Source organism: Oenanthe melanoleuca, chromosome 2 (assembly GCF_029582105.1).
Source record: "Oenanthe melanoleuca isolate GR-GAL-2019-014 chromosome 2, OMel1.0, whole genome shotgun sequence".
Taxonomy (NCBI): domain Eukaryota; kingdom Metazoa; phylum Chordata; class Aves; order Passeriformes; family Muscicapidae; genus Oenanthe; species Oenanthe melanoleuca.
In genome coordinates, this window is record NC_079335.1 from 92,251,172 (window position 1) to 92,269,248 (window position 18,077).

The window sequence follows — 18,077 nt, forward strand, 5'->3', positions numbered from 1 at the left end:
GTATTAGCTGATCAAGTTTTTATGAGGATTATGCTATCCTTGACATGCAACATGCTTTCAGCTGAAGGGTAACATCATGCATTTTGGAGGCATCAGCAAATCCTACTCTCAGTTGTGCCAGTGAAGCATCAGAAAACTCACTCTCCAAGAACAATTCTGAATTTACAGCACTGTATTTGGAAGCAGGGTCTGCTTTTTGACTGTGAGATAACAGCCTGTGTTTACTATTCTTTTCATCAGACCTGGGCTGTGTTATGTCTGATGTTGACCTGTGTTCCAGATGCATTGAGACCACAATGGGGAGGCAGAAGCTGTTCTAGCTTCTATCCTTTTCTGACACCAGCTACCTGTAACAGTGGGCATGCTACCTGCCTCTGTGCCTGTCCTCAAAACAGGCACAATGCAGGAACTGAAATGTGGCACAGTGCTTGGAAATCTGGGTACTTTCTCGTACTATTTAAAGGAAACTAAGCAAGTCTATGAACAAATGGAAGTTGCTGCAACTGGCTAATCCTGTGGTATTAGCCTGTAAAAGTCTTACTCACATGGAGAGCTCCATGAACTTCAGAGGTTCAGACCCCATGAGGAAAACTGGTGGGGTTCAGTCTGTAGCTCTTTATAGACACCCATTTATGTAGGCATGAACAGCAGACTTCTTATCTATAAACTTGGATAGGTTTAGGAGATTACTCACAAATGTAGGACAGATCTATCTAGCACACTCAGGTGCATGAAGAGATGTTTACAAGTACATGTTTCTATTACTTGTGCATGTAAAAGTTAGTGCTATTTTTTCACTGATTGTAACCTTTCTGAAAAGTGGCTATTATTATCTGAAATTCAGAGAAAATAGGTTTGTTTTGTTTGAATCATTCCACAGAGATTCAGAGGAGAGTTGAGGCTGGAAGGCATCTCTGGAGGTTGTCCAGCCTAAAGGAGGATCAACTAGAGCAGGTTTTTCAGGGCCTCATCTGGTCAGGTTTCAGAGGTGAGGCTGACAAATACTTATGTGACTATGGACACATGTTACCCATGTACAACAGTGTTATACAATGGGAGTGAGAAGATCTAAGGGAGAAATGCAAAGGGGTAAAAAAATTATGTGTGGAGGTGGTAAGCCAAAACTGTAAAATGGCAAATTACCATAGAGTAATGACTATTTATCAATAATTCCCAAAAAGATCACAAGTAGGGATACAACTTTTTTCAGCAGTAAGGTTAGGGTGATGATGAGTATCAATACATCTAGCATAGAGGAAGTCAAGAGTTGTTTCTCTAAAATAAGTGAAAAAGAACTGGAGTGCAAATTAGAGGAGAGGGCACAGTATTTTTGGAGCTATACTGTTTAACAGAAAAGTAAAACCACCATCCTGAGCCCTACACTATTCAGGGGTGGGCTGTGGCTCCTAAAGACAAAATCCTTTCCAAGTACACACCCCATAACTTGATAGTAGGATATTACTCTAGGGAAAATACTTCCAGGACTGAGCTATGTTCACCATTCATTCTAGGATGCAATTTCTGTAATTCATTAAACAAAAAGCGCACTAGGACATTCTGAAAATATGAAATGCATCTCCTTTCTTTTCATTAAAGTGTGAAACTGCAGGGCCTTTGAAGGTAATGAAGGCTTTGTCATACTCTTTGAAAGGGAGGAGCAGATCTTCACCTGCTGCCATTCGGTGTGAACAGATTGCATTTGAGGGTCAAATAAAGAACTTGGTCTTCCTTTTCTGATGCATGTCACAATGAAATACATAACAAATATTATTTTGGACAGGGAAATTAAAAACTGCTAAAGACATGATAACATGGGGACTGTATTTATACATACATCTAAAAAATATGTGTACCTGTACTCACATACTCATTATAACACATTCAGGTTTCCAAAACAACTCCTAAACTGTGGAAACACAAGCTTTGAAAGGCATTGAAAGTATTAGGAGAAACAAATAATCAAAGTGCTTTAAGAAAAAGAGTCTAGTGTATCTAGTTCTGTCATATATTTTATAAATGTCTCAGTTTTCACATATGGCTAAATACTTGAAAGTCTGTTACCTTGAGGAACAAGTCACAGATCCCTGGTGCAAAGCAGAAGGCAGGGGGAGAGAAGCTGCAAGGTTATGTTGTTTGGGTGCACAGCTGCTTTGGTTATGTCCTGTCATGGCCATGCATCCTGCTAGGAGCAGGTTCTGCACCTGGGACTTACTGGCATTTTGCAGTGAGGCCTGGGAGGGACTGGGAACACTGTCTGTTGGGAACAGGAGGGAAATTAGTGAGCACAGGTATGATACAGCATGTAATGCACTATACAGATTGAACAGACATGGTGAGGCTAAGCTGGAAACAAACCCATCACCTCCCTGGGAGAAAGCCCAGCTGGCTGCCAGGTCTGTCATCGTGTCCTTCCCTCTCTCTGGGGCCATGGGGGCAAAACTCTCCCATGACAGTGGCTTTGGCTAAGAGATCTTTCTTCACTGCACACACCCACTGTGAACTGTGCTGACTGAAACCAGTCTTGATGTTTCCCTTTCCAAACTGCTTCTAGGGCAGCAGGCTTCTGAGACAAGCCAGCCTCTGATCCCCACTTGTACTTACTCCTTTGATATAAAGGATACGTCCTGGGGGTCCAGGGGGCCCTGGGGGCCCAGGCAAGCCAGGAGGGCCCTGGTAAGAGAAAATGGAAAGAAGGGAGGTATTAGACAAAAATAAACCCCAACTGGAAACTGGAACACCTGCAGCACTGCATATTCAAACTAAATTAAAGACAGTGTATCTCTCATCCAAGGAAAATTAGGTATTCTACACTGATCTAGATCTCTCAAGACTGCTAAGATTCACAGATTTTCAGGTGCCAGTCAGATCTGTGCACACTAATTAGCAACCCTGAGGAACCCTGCTAGACTGGGGGTGTGTGACTGCTTTTTACAAAAAATGTATGTCAGCTCTTTACTGTGCAATTTGAATACTTGGCACAAGGCTGTGTTCACCTTTCAGTCCACATCAATGCAACTTTCTGTGTGGTGACATGTGCCATCTCATCAATAATTAGAGATCCATTAGATTCTATCTTCCCTGAGCACTCCAGGAAGGATGACTAGAACAGGTAACTTTTTTTGTTTGCTTGTTTGCTTTAAACTGTCAGCCTGATGTATTTCATCTAATTATACATGTTACAATAGCTTTTGTATAGTTAAAGCAGACAAGCCAGAAAATGAACTTTCATATTGTTTGAAGATATGGAAGAAAGAAAAATCCACTTTGGCATTTTCTGTCAGTGGGTGGTAATTTTTCTGTCATTTTCTTCCAATTAGAATTTGTGTAATTTGTCTGTTTTCACTTTCCAGGAACTATATTTCTATTTATACCTTCTTGTAGACGTGTAAGCCACACTCAGTACCTGGTCTTTTTTTATTGTGGATATACTTAAATACTTACCAATTCTGTGAAGATACTTACCAATACTCAGTCTCCCTGCTACTTAAATAAAGCAACATTATCTCACTTGTATTTATTGTCTAGATAGACAAGACATTTGTGACTTGCAGTTTGTGTGCCATGTTTTTTTTTTTTTTATTTTGAGCAATGTAGAACCAGAGGCTTTCTACAACAGAATTAATTTGCAAAAATTGCTCTGCCGAAATACAGTGATACTGACTTTATGCTAACACAGTAACATACCCATGTGTTTTTTTCAGCATTATTTCTGAAGCAGAAGAAATAGCATTAGCATTAGCTGCTGTTGTGGCATGGGTACCCCATTTTCCTAGCACAGATTGTCCCATTACATCAGAACAACCACACAAATTGCTCTGCTATTGTGGAGCTTACTGTTTATGCTCAGCAGTGCTAGTTGTTGTGTGGTCCAGTCTCAATGTTTGTCTGAAATCTTTTCATGAGAACAGACTTGCAGCAATAGGAGCTTGGCCCATTACTTGTCATTCCACAATTACAGGTAGTAGGTGAGCATGGACATACTGCCATCTCTGCAGAAGTCATTATTTTGGATACATGTACACGGTGACTGTAGAGGGAGCAGGTATTAGTGAGTATCCCTTTGTTAATAAAGTAGACACCACTTCCTTATGAGATGCTCAAGTGCTGTTTGTACCTGGGCTAGAAAGCTCAGAGCCTGTGGGGGTAGTCCTTGATATATATAAAAGAACTGGAATTCCAAATCCTTTGCTGTTTGAAGCTGCTATGGTAACAGTGAATGACACCCATAGCTGGTACACCTGGGAGCTGACACAGCTATGTGTGTCTGCAAGAACTGCATCAATATAAATCAGATTTCAGATTTCAACAGATTTTATTTTTCAGCTAATTGAAATACAAAACTTACATTAACTGCTTCACCTCTATCACCTTTGGCACCTCTCAGTCCATTCAGTCCTGGACGGCCCTGAAATAAGCAGAAATTATTTAGTATGTGTCAGAAGCAAGTTTTTCTGCCTTTATCCCACTTGAGAGCATAATACATACTGGGCGTCCTGGGAGACCAAGTTCTCCTTTGGGTCCAGTAGGTCCTATTGGTCCCTGAACAACAACAAAAAAAAGTGATTATGGCCCATTTTGTTGACCTATATTTGATTATTTAGAGTAGGAGACATAGTTTTATATCTACATTAAAAATCAGTCTGTGATTGCCTGTAGAGACTGCATGGAACATTCTCTCTGCTTGCTCTGCTGAGTGATCTCAGAAGCTGCGGGCTGCATGTAGCAGTCTGCTCTCATTTGGAAAAGATCACCTATCTGAAATGAAGTTGGAATTCCCAGGGTGTGCAATTCAAAACTGACTCACCATGTATTGAAGAAAACTTAAATGCATCAGTCAGGAAAAGGAAGTTACAGGTGTATGCTTTGTTAATCTTCTTTTTTTTAAAGCTTTTTTTTTCTAATTATTTTTGAATCAGGCTCTGTGACGAAATGTCTGTGGGTAGGTCTAAGAATTCATGCAGTGCCAGGCTTCAACTTGCCTCTCACCATCCTGGGTTTGTGGATTCATGGGGCTGATATTTGAAACAGAATAATTCCTCCTTTACTTATACAAGTTTGACTGACACACCAGGCTCCACAAAGTAACACAAGCCACTGCAAAAAGAGAGGAGAAGCAGCTGCCTGGGAAAGGTGGTCCAGGACTGTGGATGACCTGTGATGGGCATTTACAAGCATGCAGCTCCTAGGCAGCCTGCAAGTGATCAACCAAAAAGCAGCAAATCTGAGAATCTACAAACTTTCAACTGATGTCAGCTTCCTGAAACCCACCGAAACCACAAGAGTCTAGACAACTTCTTTGTGTATGTGTCAGCCTTTCTGGTTTCACTTCCTTTTTTCAGCCTGCTGAAATGCTGAGATGTTCCTTCTTGCGTTACTTGTTAAATAATCTGCCTGTAGATCTCACACGGATACTGCTTACATGTGGCAGTGGGTGTGTTTAACCCTTCACATGATATCATTTCAGTGAAAAGTGATATGTGCATTCATGAAAAATTTATCTGATGGGGAAGAGAATTTCACTTAGCATCTAGCTGAAATTCATGGGTTATTTGTTGTAACTTTTTATCCTGGTGGAACTGAAGACTGGATTAGACCTGAAATTCATAAGCAGCTAGCATATGAACATATCAATTTATAATGCCACCATTGTAATCAGAATTTAAAGCTCAATAATGCCAGTTGAAACTGCTTGAAGGTGGTAAGACTTTCATTAATATTTTATTTTATTTCCTGTTTGAAAGTAATTTCTCCCTATATGATCAAAGTTAATGTCTGTGTCTCAATCAGGCAAGAGATTGCTGGTGATCTAGCAGATGTGAATTTCAATATTGTGCCCCAATATTCCAAAATTCCACCCATCTTTCCATGATACCACATCCAATTATGAGGTTTGAAAAAAAAAAAGAAATCCAAAATGTTATTAAGCATTTTCCTATTTCACTCTCTGGTACCTGAGCCTTTAAAGATTATGTAAATCTGAACTTTAATCAGCAGTGAGGATGATTAGAAACAGACTTCTTTTTTAGTTTCAAGAGCAGTGTCTGACCCCGTGCTTTAACTGGGATTTCAAATAGCAATTAACAATGTGAGAGTTGACTAAGCTGTGGCCACCTTTACTATTTTCTCTAAGTGCCAGCCCAGCCTGGCAGGTGTTATCAACTCCCTGAGACAGAAGCCAGCACTCACAACTAGAAGTGAAAGAAGGAAGCATGGAGGCCACAGGAGTCTGCTTACCACAAAGGAAATTTCATGTACAACAGCACAGGAGATCTGAGCAGACTGACCCTGAGGTTCTTACCAAGTGCTCTCCTTCAGTGACACACAGCCATTTGCTTCACCAACAGGGAACAGCATAATCCAGCATGTGAAATGTTCTCATTTCTCCTGTGGCAGAGCTTGGGTTCAGTCTGCCCCTTCTGCTTTTGCTAACAATGGTACTGACCTCCTGACCATCCCTAGTTCTCATCTGCCAGACTACTACTTCTCTGTAGCTCCTTGTGCTCCAAGATCCTGTGATCCTGTCTTCTGCCCAGCTGAAGGTCTCAAAAAGGAGTAGAGCAATGACTAGGGATTTGATTTTAAATTCTGAAAATTTGTGTATGAGCCTGAGAGCAGAGAGGAACAATCAGAGTCCCCCACTACCTCAAAGTTTTTTCTGGGCCAGAGACTCATTTGGAGCAAAGTGGAACAGAACTATTTCACCAAAACTTTTCATAAGTTGTGTGTCAGAGTCTCTGGCCCAGTACTTGAAGTCTGTATATTTTTGCTGCACAGGACTCACACCAACTACAATGGGATTTTTTTCTAAGGGACATCACCAAATTGCATCACCCCATTAGCAGCAATGCTCAAACAAGAGTTCTGTGCTAAGAAGAGAACTGGCTGAGCAAAGCCTTTGAGACAGGCTCCATGTGCCAAACTTTCCTGAAGTGTAGCCATTCCCACCAGTGCTGGCAAGAACCTCCTTGAATGCTGAGCTCTATGAAGCATCTTGTGACAAAAGGAGATGTAAACCACAGAGTTTGGGGCTGAGAGGAAAAGGACATATCCTCAGGATGCACAGCAAGTAGCAGTGAACACAAACCAGAACATGAGAAATTCCAAATAAATATAAGGAAAAGTTTTTTTACTCTCAAGTTTGTAAATGCTAGGAATGTGCTGCCCAGAAAGGTTGTGGAATTTCCATCCTAAGTTTTTGAAAATTTCACTTGACAAGTTCCTGAGTTGAGAGACCTGCTCCAGGCAGTGATGTGCACACAGATCATCCCTGAAGTTTGCTTTCACTCAAAGTTATTCTGTGTCACGTTGGAAGGGTAGATCATCCTGCAGTCACACCAGGAGGAGGAGAGAAACACCCTTTCTGGCAACTTAGGAGAGCCTCCTCAGGGTATTTTGGCACACAGTAATTAAGAAAGCAGTTACTCAGCACACCCAGTTAGCGCCTTTTGAAGACTACAGAAACTGATGTTAAAATCTCCTACCCACCCACCCTGGTGTGCAGAAATGTCAACACCTACTGACACTCACTAAGGCACAACAGAGACCTGGCTGCATCAAAGCAGAGGCAAAGAAACGTCCTTGACATCCTTGATTTTTGGAATACTAGACTAGAAGAAATTGGAGCCCTGACACTGCTAAATCTGGGCAATTGTTCTTATTTTAGAACTAATTTCTTGTTCTTTCTTACAACCTTCTGTGTCCAGTCAAAAATATCAGACTAAATACTTGAAAGAAGGCCTTTAAATCCTGATTTTGGTACATGGTCTTACTCTTCTTCCTGGTGTGCAGCTTTCTCAGAATCCAATGCAGTTGTAAATTATTGGCATTGACAGAAATTGAGCTGATGTAGTACTTGTTTTAACATAAATCGTATAAACAGAGAATAATTTATGTGGAAAGAGAGAGATCCTCTTGTACAACCTCTTGCTTACAAGACAAAATTTTAAGTTAGATTTGTAGGTTAGGTCTTGCCACTCAACACCTTTTTCCAGAATCCATCATCTCACTGGGCACCTATTTCTGTGTTTAATCACTTTTGATGTGAATTCTTGTCTTTATATAAAAGTGAAATTTCCTTGCTGGAACTTGTGATCTTTTCTCTTTCTTTGTGTTACTTTTCTCTTTCCTGTGCACCTCTGAGAAGGACCTGACTTATTTTTATGATTCCCTTTCAGGCCAAAGCAGGGAGCAACTAGAGCTCCTCTCAGTCTTTTATGTTCAGAGCTAAACAAACCCAGTTCACTCAGAGTCATAAATCATGTAAGTTTCTAGCTCTGATGATATTTCCCTGTCAGTTTAGATAGTAACAGATAGATTTGTTCTATCAGAATTTAAACTCTGCATCAAGTCAGTAGTTCACAGCACCACTTATGTATCAAACACATTATTTTCTGAAGCACACTGATCACCCTGAAGCATGAATTCTCCTTATCCCCACTCAGAAGGAATGAAAACCTAAACCAAACTACCTTTACATTTACTAATATCTGTAAGGTCAAAGCAAAATAAAAAAAATTTAAAAACATTCATCTTTGGAATCATCTTACCATTGGTCCTGCTGGTCCCACCACTCCAGCTTCACCCTGTTGAGGACCAAGACAGAGAGAGCAATGACAAGGAGAATTCCTGCAATGTCTAGCAGAGGTGGCTGGTAACATGGCCACCACATAATTCTGGAGGAACACATCACAGTATTAGCTCACCTTCTCCCCTTTTCTTCCTAATAACTCAGTTAGAGATCCATCAGCAGAAATGATGGCTCCTGGTTCTCCCTTTTCACCCTGCAATTATCAGAGTAATTACTGTTTACAAAGCAGTTCCCAGTGAATCAGAAGAAGTCAAAGCAGCATTACTTTTGCTTGAAGCATGACAGATTAGTCACGCTGTGATATCAAACATAAAGTGATATCAGTATGAGTAGGGTGAATCTTGTTTCTGAGGAAGAAAAGAGATGATCTTTCTTAAAACATAATAAAATACACTAAAAATATCTCCCTGAGACGAATAAGTTCTTATTAAAAAAAAAAAAGGCTTAATTTGCTCTCCTTAGAGTAACTCTCTGAAACATAATGTGTTCACAAAAGGTTTCTGCCAAAGGCAGACAGGTTATTGGTGTCTTCTCGTGTACCATCATCTTAATGGTCAGCAAATCCTGCTGGAAATGCACCATCTTGGTGGAGGAGTAAATGTTTGGATTTTACTATCAGGAAAGCATGAGTCATTCTCTCTATGTGCCTGGCATGATGCAACCTCATTAACTTTAATGAAGGCCAAGTCCCAGCGTTCACTGTGACCCTCTGCATTCCTATTCCACCACCACCACCAATTATCACTTCTCAGTGCTAAGAGCATAGCTCCCACTCTGGACCTTTCAGCTGTAACTTTACACTTCCTACCTCAGGCAGCTTGCTACAACATCTTTCCCAAAATCTCATGGAAGAAATCTGGCTTGAAACCAGCAATTGCATTGCTGATTAAAATGACAGTCCATGTTATAGACCTTTCATTGAGCTCCAAGTGCTGTAACTCAGTTCTTCCCACAGGTCCTTAAACCATTGTGAATCTTTGAACTGTCCTTGAAGATACTTGGATACTTTGGAGTCTCCCTAAAACTCAGGTGGCTTCACTGACTTTATATTGTGTAAGAATTTATGGACCTGAGGTTGAATTTCATGATCCTTTAAGTAAAATGCTCCTAGATGTCTGTACAACTTCACTGTGGTTCCCAAACTTCATCACTCTTGAGCATAGCCTGGTCTTCATAGCTCAGAAACACCACCATATACATCACTATGTTTTTAGTGGGTCCAAATTTAAATCTCTTCAAAGCTTTGAGTTCTTGCCAGTGTGGACACCAGAAGCAAAAAAAAAAAAAAAAAAAAAAAAAAAAAAAAAAAAAGCACCAACCCAAAAAACAAAACTAAAACCTCCACAACCTAAACCAAAAGTCACCCAACCTGTTCTAAGGTTGAGCTGGATCATTTCATGCACTCTGTAAAAGAACAGGAAACCTTATGATAAACAGGGTCTGGTATTTATGGCCTGAGAGCTTTCCTTCTGAGCAATGACAATGCTGTTCATCTGCTATTCCATTTAGACCATAACTGACCATTTCCAAGGCTTCCTATTACTTGAGTGAGAAAATGAGCTCAGCTACTTAGAGAGAATAAGCATAAAGTACTTTTGTTTTTCTTTTTTGGTATCCCCAAGATTATAGATGTTCCTCTTCCCTGCTTCCTGGAGGTGGATGAGAATGGGAAAAAAAATGGAACAGAGCTGATCAGAGCCAGTCTTTAGTAACCTCCCAGCAGTTCTATTAAATACACCTTTTTGTGAAGAAACAAAAGAATGAATCCTAAGAACAGATCCTCAAGTTTTATGCTTTCTTTGGGAATTGTAAATTGTTGTCTTCATTCTGGTAGGCAAAGCCCTCTCTGGCATAGAAGAGGAAAGGATTGATCATTTTTTTATTATTTGGGATTTTGGATAGGATCCCAGGGTGTCAGCAATCAGCTGGCAAGAAGAGATCACTTCATGTTTAATGTTTAATGAGCCTTAACCTGGTAAGTCCATACTGCTCTGATGAATTTCAACACTGGGGCAGGAAGATGAGCTCTTGGTGGGATTGTATCAAGGGATGTCATTTACCATTTTCACATTCCACCTAGTGCATTTTTTCACATGATCTTATTAAAACAACAATTTCCACAAAATTAGAATCATTAAACTTTTAATGTCACTAAATACTTGACATCTAACACATTTCTCAGCATATACATTCCCCTATGCACTTTTTCATACCTGTTGTCCTTTAGGTCCTTGTAATCCAGGCAAACCAGTGTCACCCTTTGGACCCCGAGGGCCCTAGGCAAAAACAAGTACATAAATCCATAGTGATATTTGTGAAGAATATGGAGCTAGGTCATTTTATTAAATGTAACTTAAAATTACTGGCAAACCTGAACTCAAATCTCTCTGGTTGCAATCTAAGAATTCTTACAAAACAAAATTGCTCTCTGAACCAAGTTATTCCCTAAACCAGATATCACATAAAGAAAATCTTTTAGAAAGACTAAAATGAAAAATCCCTGATGTTTATCACAGTGTAGATGATACACATATTCACAAAGGGAAATATGCAAACATTAATGAGAGTGGAAATTCAACCTAAAAGACCCTGTTTCTTCTGTACTCAATCCTCTCTCTCCATGGTCATTCAGCCAGACTGATTTTCAACAGAATTTCTGAAGGTATATTTTAAATAGTAAGTAAGAAAAAAGATAGAGTATATGAAATAGAGTTTATCTATTTGAAAACAAGATGATTTCTTTATCTGTTTTGTGGGGAAAGCATTCCCCTCAAATAAAATTGTACTTTACAATCTTCCAAGACCATTCAGAAGCTTTTTTTTTACCCACCAAGATCTAAACTCAGGTCTACATAATTTCTGCATTAGTCAAGAGATAAATAAAAGACATGAGGTGAGAACAAGAATGGTATTTTAATGTCATTTCAGAAATTCTATAAAGGACAGAGATCAAGAATTTATTATGTCACTTTCTAAATGTTATCAGCTCCTTTTCAAATGAAATGCATTTTTAAGGAGTTTTCCCCCCCCTTTCTTTGGTTTTCTATGCAGTCCACAATACCCAGGACTTAGCAACCTTCTGTAGAATTTTGGGCAATTTGCCAGCATTTTGTTAACATCTTTTGTCAGCTTTCCCAGTTTTCTCCTTAATTATTCTCAGGCAATAGACAAAGGATCCTGGGACCATATGCATGCTCTGAACTGCAGAGCAATCATGACAAGGGAAAATAATTCCATCACATTACACAAAATAGCAATACAATAATTAGAACAATACTATCTGAAGTCATAAGCCAAATAATTACAGAGTATTCTGAGATGGAAGAGACCTACAAGGATCATCAAAGGCCAACTCCTGGCTCTGCCCAGGACACCCCAAGAGTCACACCATGTGTTTGGGGGCATTGTCTGAACATTCCTTGAGCTCTGTCAGGCTTGATGCTGTCAGCACTTCCCTGGGTCAGTCTGAGTGCAATAGGTACATAGCATAGCACAAGGCACCTTCTGATACTATTGTGAAATGCTTACATGGTGGCCCTGGTGTGTTATTATAGAAAATCATAAACATTACCTAAAGGATAAAATACAAAGGGTACATTTTATAGCTTTCCTGTGTTCTGTAGTGGTGATGAAAAAGCCCAAGGAATAACACAGTTACATGTACATATGCAGATAATTTTAGAAGTCCATCTGTTCCACTTGACTCTCCTGTATGGCATAGGTCTTTCCTTAGGTAGCAATTTTCCATTAATTACACCCTGATTTAAACTACAGAACTGACACTGAGATAAGCACATCAGAGTATACTTCATTTCTGACAATAAATTTCCAACTTGGTTGGTAAAGACCTGCAGCATCCTAAATTTATTAGACTTCATACAAATGGTGTACAATATACATTTTAAAAATATTAGACTCTATTGAAAAATACTTAAGAATCCTAGGAAATACTTTTAAATCCTAGGCAATTAATACTTACAGGAAATCCTGGTAGACCTGGTTTGCCATCTGGCCCCTGCAAAATTAAAAAACTCACACCCTTACAAACACATACTGCAGACTTGCTAAACAGAGCATGCATTTTTCATGTATTGTGTGATTTGTGAATATCAACTCATCTGCTACTGAATTAAGAACTTCATTCAGTTGACAGTAAAGGTGTGAACCTCCATAATGACCTATGCTTCTAATTTAGCATTTACTTTCAAAAACTGGCAGGACAGAGATCCAGAAAAGACTGAAACTGGATGACATTTTCTACATATGAATGGCATGCAACCATTATTCAGTCTCTGCCTATGAATCTTTTCCAGAGGCCAACACAGAGACATATTAGCCCCCCACCTTTCCCATTTTGGTCCTGGGTATTTCTTTGGATAGAAAATAGAGTGTGTCATAGGCTGTCATAACCTGTGAATAGAATCACAGGTTAGGACTTTTATTTGGCACATTTAAGATTGCCTTGCTGTGGTGACTGCAGGGGGACACTTTAATTCTGGTTCAGATCAGCAGGGTGTCTATTTCCCCTCCCACTAAGCCCCTCTTTTCTGACTAGGGTTAGAGCTTTGAGACTGAGGTTCAAATCTTTCTCTCTGCAACTGCTCTTAAAGCTACAGCTTTTTTTTTTTTTTTTTTTTATTTTTTTTTTTTTTTTTTTTGTGTGAATGTGACTCTAACATCTGTCACAAAGCAGAGGTTTGAATTATCTTTGGCATGTACCTGTGGCAGAGCTCACACAAGAGGACCCACACTGTCCTGGCATCCTAATATGTCTGGAGTTTAGGAGAACCAAGTCTTTGGGAAATACATGAAAATACTCTTCCTTGAAAACAGTTTCACCATAAGCATGGCTGGGTGCAGCCACAATAACATGAAGCTGTCCTGTGGTGAAACAAGTGGGAAAGAGCCGTGCTGGGCTAGCAGATAAAGGTTACAAGCTGCTGCTGGAGCTAATGCCCTTCTTCCCAGTTCAATGACAGACCCAGTAAATATTTGTTTTGGGACAGCTGTAATAATAAGATACAAAGTTTTTGTAAACTTTTGCTATGTAGAGTGAAATTCTGCTATTGGCTATGAACATTCTGATTTTCCTTGTTGCATTGGGGATTGAACGTGGGGGAGATCACTGTTCCCACCAACAAGAAAACAGATAAAATGAAATACACAAACAAGAACTCACAAATGAAACTAGCTGTAAAGTAAGTTGCTTAATTTGTGGTGGTTAAGATTGTGTTGCAAATTGCAACATGTGGTACACTTTTGGGCAAGTTTGAATAGACTCCACAGCTTGGAGAAGGTAGATTTCTCTTTGGATCAGTCCTAGAAACTTGAAATCATTACCAAGAAGCATTCAGAATTTCAAGTATTTGACTGAACTATTTTGCAACTAGAAGAGAACCTGAATTTTACATCTGTTGTTGTCATGAAATTCCTAGTTTTGAATTCACAGCTATAACTTGTGTGAGACTAAACTCACAGACAGGAGCCTAGCATTTCTAGTTGAAGTCTCAAGCAGAACTGAGCAAAATACTTTTTATCCTAATGCTTTGTGGCTTGAAAAACAAGAAGGAAAAAAATGGAAAAAATGTAAATCTTGGTCTCTATTTTTGCAACAGTCCTACATTTCTATAATTCTGAGCATATAGTTCAGAATCAGAGATAAGCCAATTTCTTTATTTCATACAAATGTGTAAAAGTAGTTTGTTCACACAGAACTCAATTCTGCCTGGAGGTACTTGCACAGAGTTTGGTGCTGAAGTTAGCAGAAACACAATATTAAAGTATAGGAAACTCATCTCTAGTTTATACTCAAAAGGAGATGTTGAAGATAGAGCAAATCTGAAGATTTAATAATGCAACATATACTCACTGGAGGCCCAAGCAGTCCTTTGCTTTCAGTAAAATTAAAAATTCCATCGGTGTCATTGAGAAGTAACTAAAAAAGGAGTTAAGAAACGAGTTGTTTCAAATGGTTTATCTAAGGTACAAACACATTTCTAGAACTGTAAAATTATCTCTTTAGAACTATGAAAAACCCCCAAACATTAATAATTTTCTTTATACATCTGGAATAACAAAACCTAGAATTTATTTTACATTTCTTCTGTAAAGATCTCAGAATGTTTCCAGAAATTTAATTAACTGACTCATGTTTTTAATTTGAAAGCTATGACCCCAAATTTTTCAGGCATTTCTCCTCAGCAAGATAAAGATCAGATGGAGGTTTTAGGCTCCAGTATGTCACTGGAATTCTAAGACAGTGAATCATTTTGAGCACACTCATCCTCTGTTGAAGAGTTGAAGTTTTAATTATATTCTGGACATGTCTGCATCACACCATGCAGTGCCATGCTGTGATTCCTAAGCCAGCACTGATCACACTGCTGTGTCTGAAACTAGCTTGGAACCCCAAGTTGTGATGTGGAGCAGCTCCTGCACTACCCAGCTCTGAGTCTCCAGATTCCTGAACAGCTCAGTGTAAATTGCACTGCTTCCTGTCCTGGAGTTGGTGAGATCCCCATTAGCCCAGGCATAATTTGATTACAGAATCATAATAGTGAAGGTGGACAGGGACCTTTGGAGCTCTGGTCCAACACTCCACCATGCAGGTCTGAATGGATCAGCTCACTCAGGCACTTGCCCAGTTAATTCTTGAACACCTCTAAGGATGGAGATGTCACTATTGTTTTGGGCAGTCAGTCAGGGTAAATTTGATCATCATCAGGGTAAAAAAAGTTTTACTTATATTTAATTGGAATTTCCATTTTTCCAATTTGGGCCTGTTGCCTCTTAAAATATTTCCATACACCTGCAGGAAGAGGCTGGTTATTTTATTATTCTCTTATCCACTTCATAGGTCATCAGTCTGAGAGACTGCATCAGAGGCTTTGCTAAAGTCAGGGTCTACAAATTCAGTGCCCATCCCTTGCCCACAGAGAAGCAGTGATTTTGGTCAGGAGCAAACTGCCATTAGTAAATCCATGTTGGCTGCTCCCCATCAGATTTTGTCCTGATGTTATGATTAGGCTTTCATTTTGGTTTCAGATAGCTAACTTTCTGGTTTAAATAGGTGTTCCCAATATTGTATCACATGGTCTTACAGAACAGTTCAAGACAGACAATATGTAAGTGCTTGCTCCACATAAATGTTTTAGGTGAAAAGATATCTTTACTCTCTTTTTGTTGTTGGTTTAATTTCTTTCATTCCAATGGCCCCATTTGACACTTTAGCCTTGTTTTGGATCTAGAAGTAGGTCCTGAATCTCCTTGGAAGCTTGCAATGGTCCATTTGTTTAGCAGGCAAGCCATGCCATCCATTTCTATATAAGGCTCTGTATGAAGCAGCATATTCCTATTCAAGGTAATAAAAATTTGAATTCCACAAGGCCAGGAGAGAGCATGCCTTCAAATGACAGGGATTTACTTAACACATGAATAAGCATGTTGTCACTGAGGTTTTGTGAGATTGGAAAGCCTCTTTTTTCCCCTGCAACCACGTGCAGATTAACGTGACCAGATCACAATATTTCCCAAGATTTGTTATGAATACAGTATCCAGGAACTGAGTTTCAAACTACCCTGCTTTGAATAGGAGGTTTGACAATCTGGCTTCCAGAGATCACTTCCAATATTCTTATGAGTGTCTGAACACTATTTTTTAAATTCAGATCACACATCCTATCCTATCCTATCCTATCCTATCCTATCCTATCCTATCCTATCCTATCCTATCCTATCCTATCCTATCCTATCCTATCCTATCCTATCCTATCCTATCCTATCCTATCCTATCCTATCCTATCCTATCCTATCCTATCCTATCCTATCCTATCCTATCCTATCCTATCCTATCCTATCCTATCCTATCCTATCCTATCCTATCCTATCCTATCCTATCCTATCCTATCCTATATCCTAATGTCATTTGATCATGGCAGTGCATGGTCAGCTTTCTGTATTTGGGGTCACACTGAATAATTCTTACAGCTGAAGCTTGCTTCCTCTGCTCAGTTCTTTCTGCTCCCTGTCCTCATGTTCTACAAAAAGCACTGGAAGAATTGTCAAGTAAAAATAGAGTTTAGATCCTACAGGCAGCACTCCATCTCCCAGGCTGCATGAACTCTGCTGCACTCTTCAGGGGTAGTATGATGCCCTTGTTCCGACTCTATTTCCAGTTCTACACAGCCCAGAAAAGGAGCAGGACACAGGCTGCTACTTTAATGACAGTAATAAAAGAGTCCTGCTGCTGCAATTGTTCTGCTTTATCTGGTGGCAGAAATCCAGGAGCCCTGGGTTTACATGGTCTTTTCATTGTGGAATCACTCAGTATTCATTGTTTTTGGGCTCAATCCAAACTATATGGAAGCCAGTGAAAAGAATCCCAAAGGCTTTGCTGAGTTTGGAATCAGGCACATTGTATATTTCACACACACACAGTTGATCTGCAAATGGAAATTATGGTTGGAAGTCAGAAAACTACATAACGCTGAAGAAGATTTGAAAACAAAAGGTAGAAGAATGATGATTAGAGGAAAAGATTGTGCTCTTCACAACTTCCTCCAGGTACATAATTATTTATCTTTGGGTCTGGGTGTGCAAACTGCTTTAATAACAACAACTCAGCAATATAACTCTTCAACACATTGAACTGGTGCAGAAAGTGCTGACTACAATAGCAAGGAAAACACTGTTTTCCATATTTTCTTCACTGCTATGTTTATAGCAGCAAACAGAGGGACTGTGGGGTTTTTTTAAACATGACAGGTCAGAGCAGACTTTCTGATCAATCACAGGAGGCAACAGAGGAGGCAGCAAGGACAGGCAGCCTCTGAGACCCACATTGCTGGTGGGAGCTGCAGAAGCCTGGAAATGGACAGGTTCCACTGCAGACCTCAGTTTTACCCTAGCACGTATTTTCATGGCATGGGAAGTGGTTCTTGAAGGAACCAAATCCCCTCCACTCACATGGGGACCAGGTGAAATGAGGACACCAAGGCCCACTTTTCAGAGCAGCTCGATCAATGGCTATCAGCCAGATACTGGTGAGACCTGGCCCTGAGCCACAGCTGTCCATGTCAGCTCTAGATATTTCAACAGTGCTGAAACTGCACTAACTCTTTATTTGCTTTTATTTTTGTCAAGCAGCCTGAAGTTGGTTTAGCTGTAGCCACACAGCCCTTCTTAAGAAAACTTCCTTCTAACTCTGATGGATCAGTCTGCTGGACATCTGAGGCACAAGAAGTATTGTTCTTGGCTACACAATGGTTAATGAGTGACCCTGACCTGGAGAGTAATCTCTCTAAGTGCCCTGTGGTTCACTCAGATCACTGATCTCTGCTGTTCTACCCATATCAAGCCAATATCCACATTACAACAGCTGGCAGTGTTATTTATTTTAGTTCTGCAATTCCAGCTGCAAGTGATAGGTCTGCTTGCAATAGCTCTTCTCCCTATTTGAAACTTACTATGAAAGATGGGACACTGAGTCAAC

At 39.8% G+C, this 18,077-nt stretch overlaps 1 protein-coding gene across 1 annotated transcript in view; it reads right to left on the reverse strand.

Annotated features, from left to right (window-relative positions):
• Positions 1-18,077, reverse strand: part of LOC130249732 (collagen alpha-1(XV) chain-like) — a 115,274-nt gene that overhangs the window by 17,801 nt on the left and 79,396 nt on the right. Inside the window, 9 exon segments of the mRNA XM_056484782.1 lie at positions 2,213-2,254; positions 2,602-2,670; positions 4,346-4,405; positions 4,486-4,539; positions 8,547-8,582; positions 8,703-8,780; positions 10,801-10,863; positions 12,567-12,602; positions 14,457-14,522. Coding sequence (XP_056340757.1) covers positions 2,213-2,254; positions 2,602-2,670; positions 4,346-4,405; positions 4,486-4,539; positions 8,547-8,582; positions 8,703-8,780; positions 10,801-10,863; positions 12,567-12,602; positions 14,457-14,522 — 504 coding nt within the window.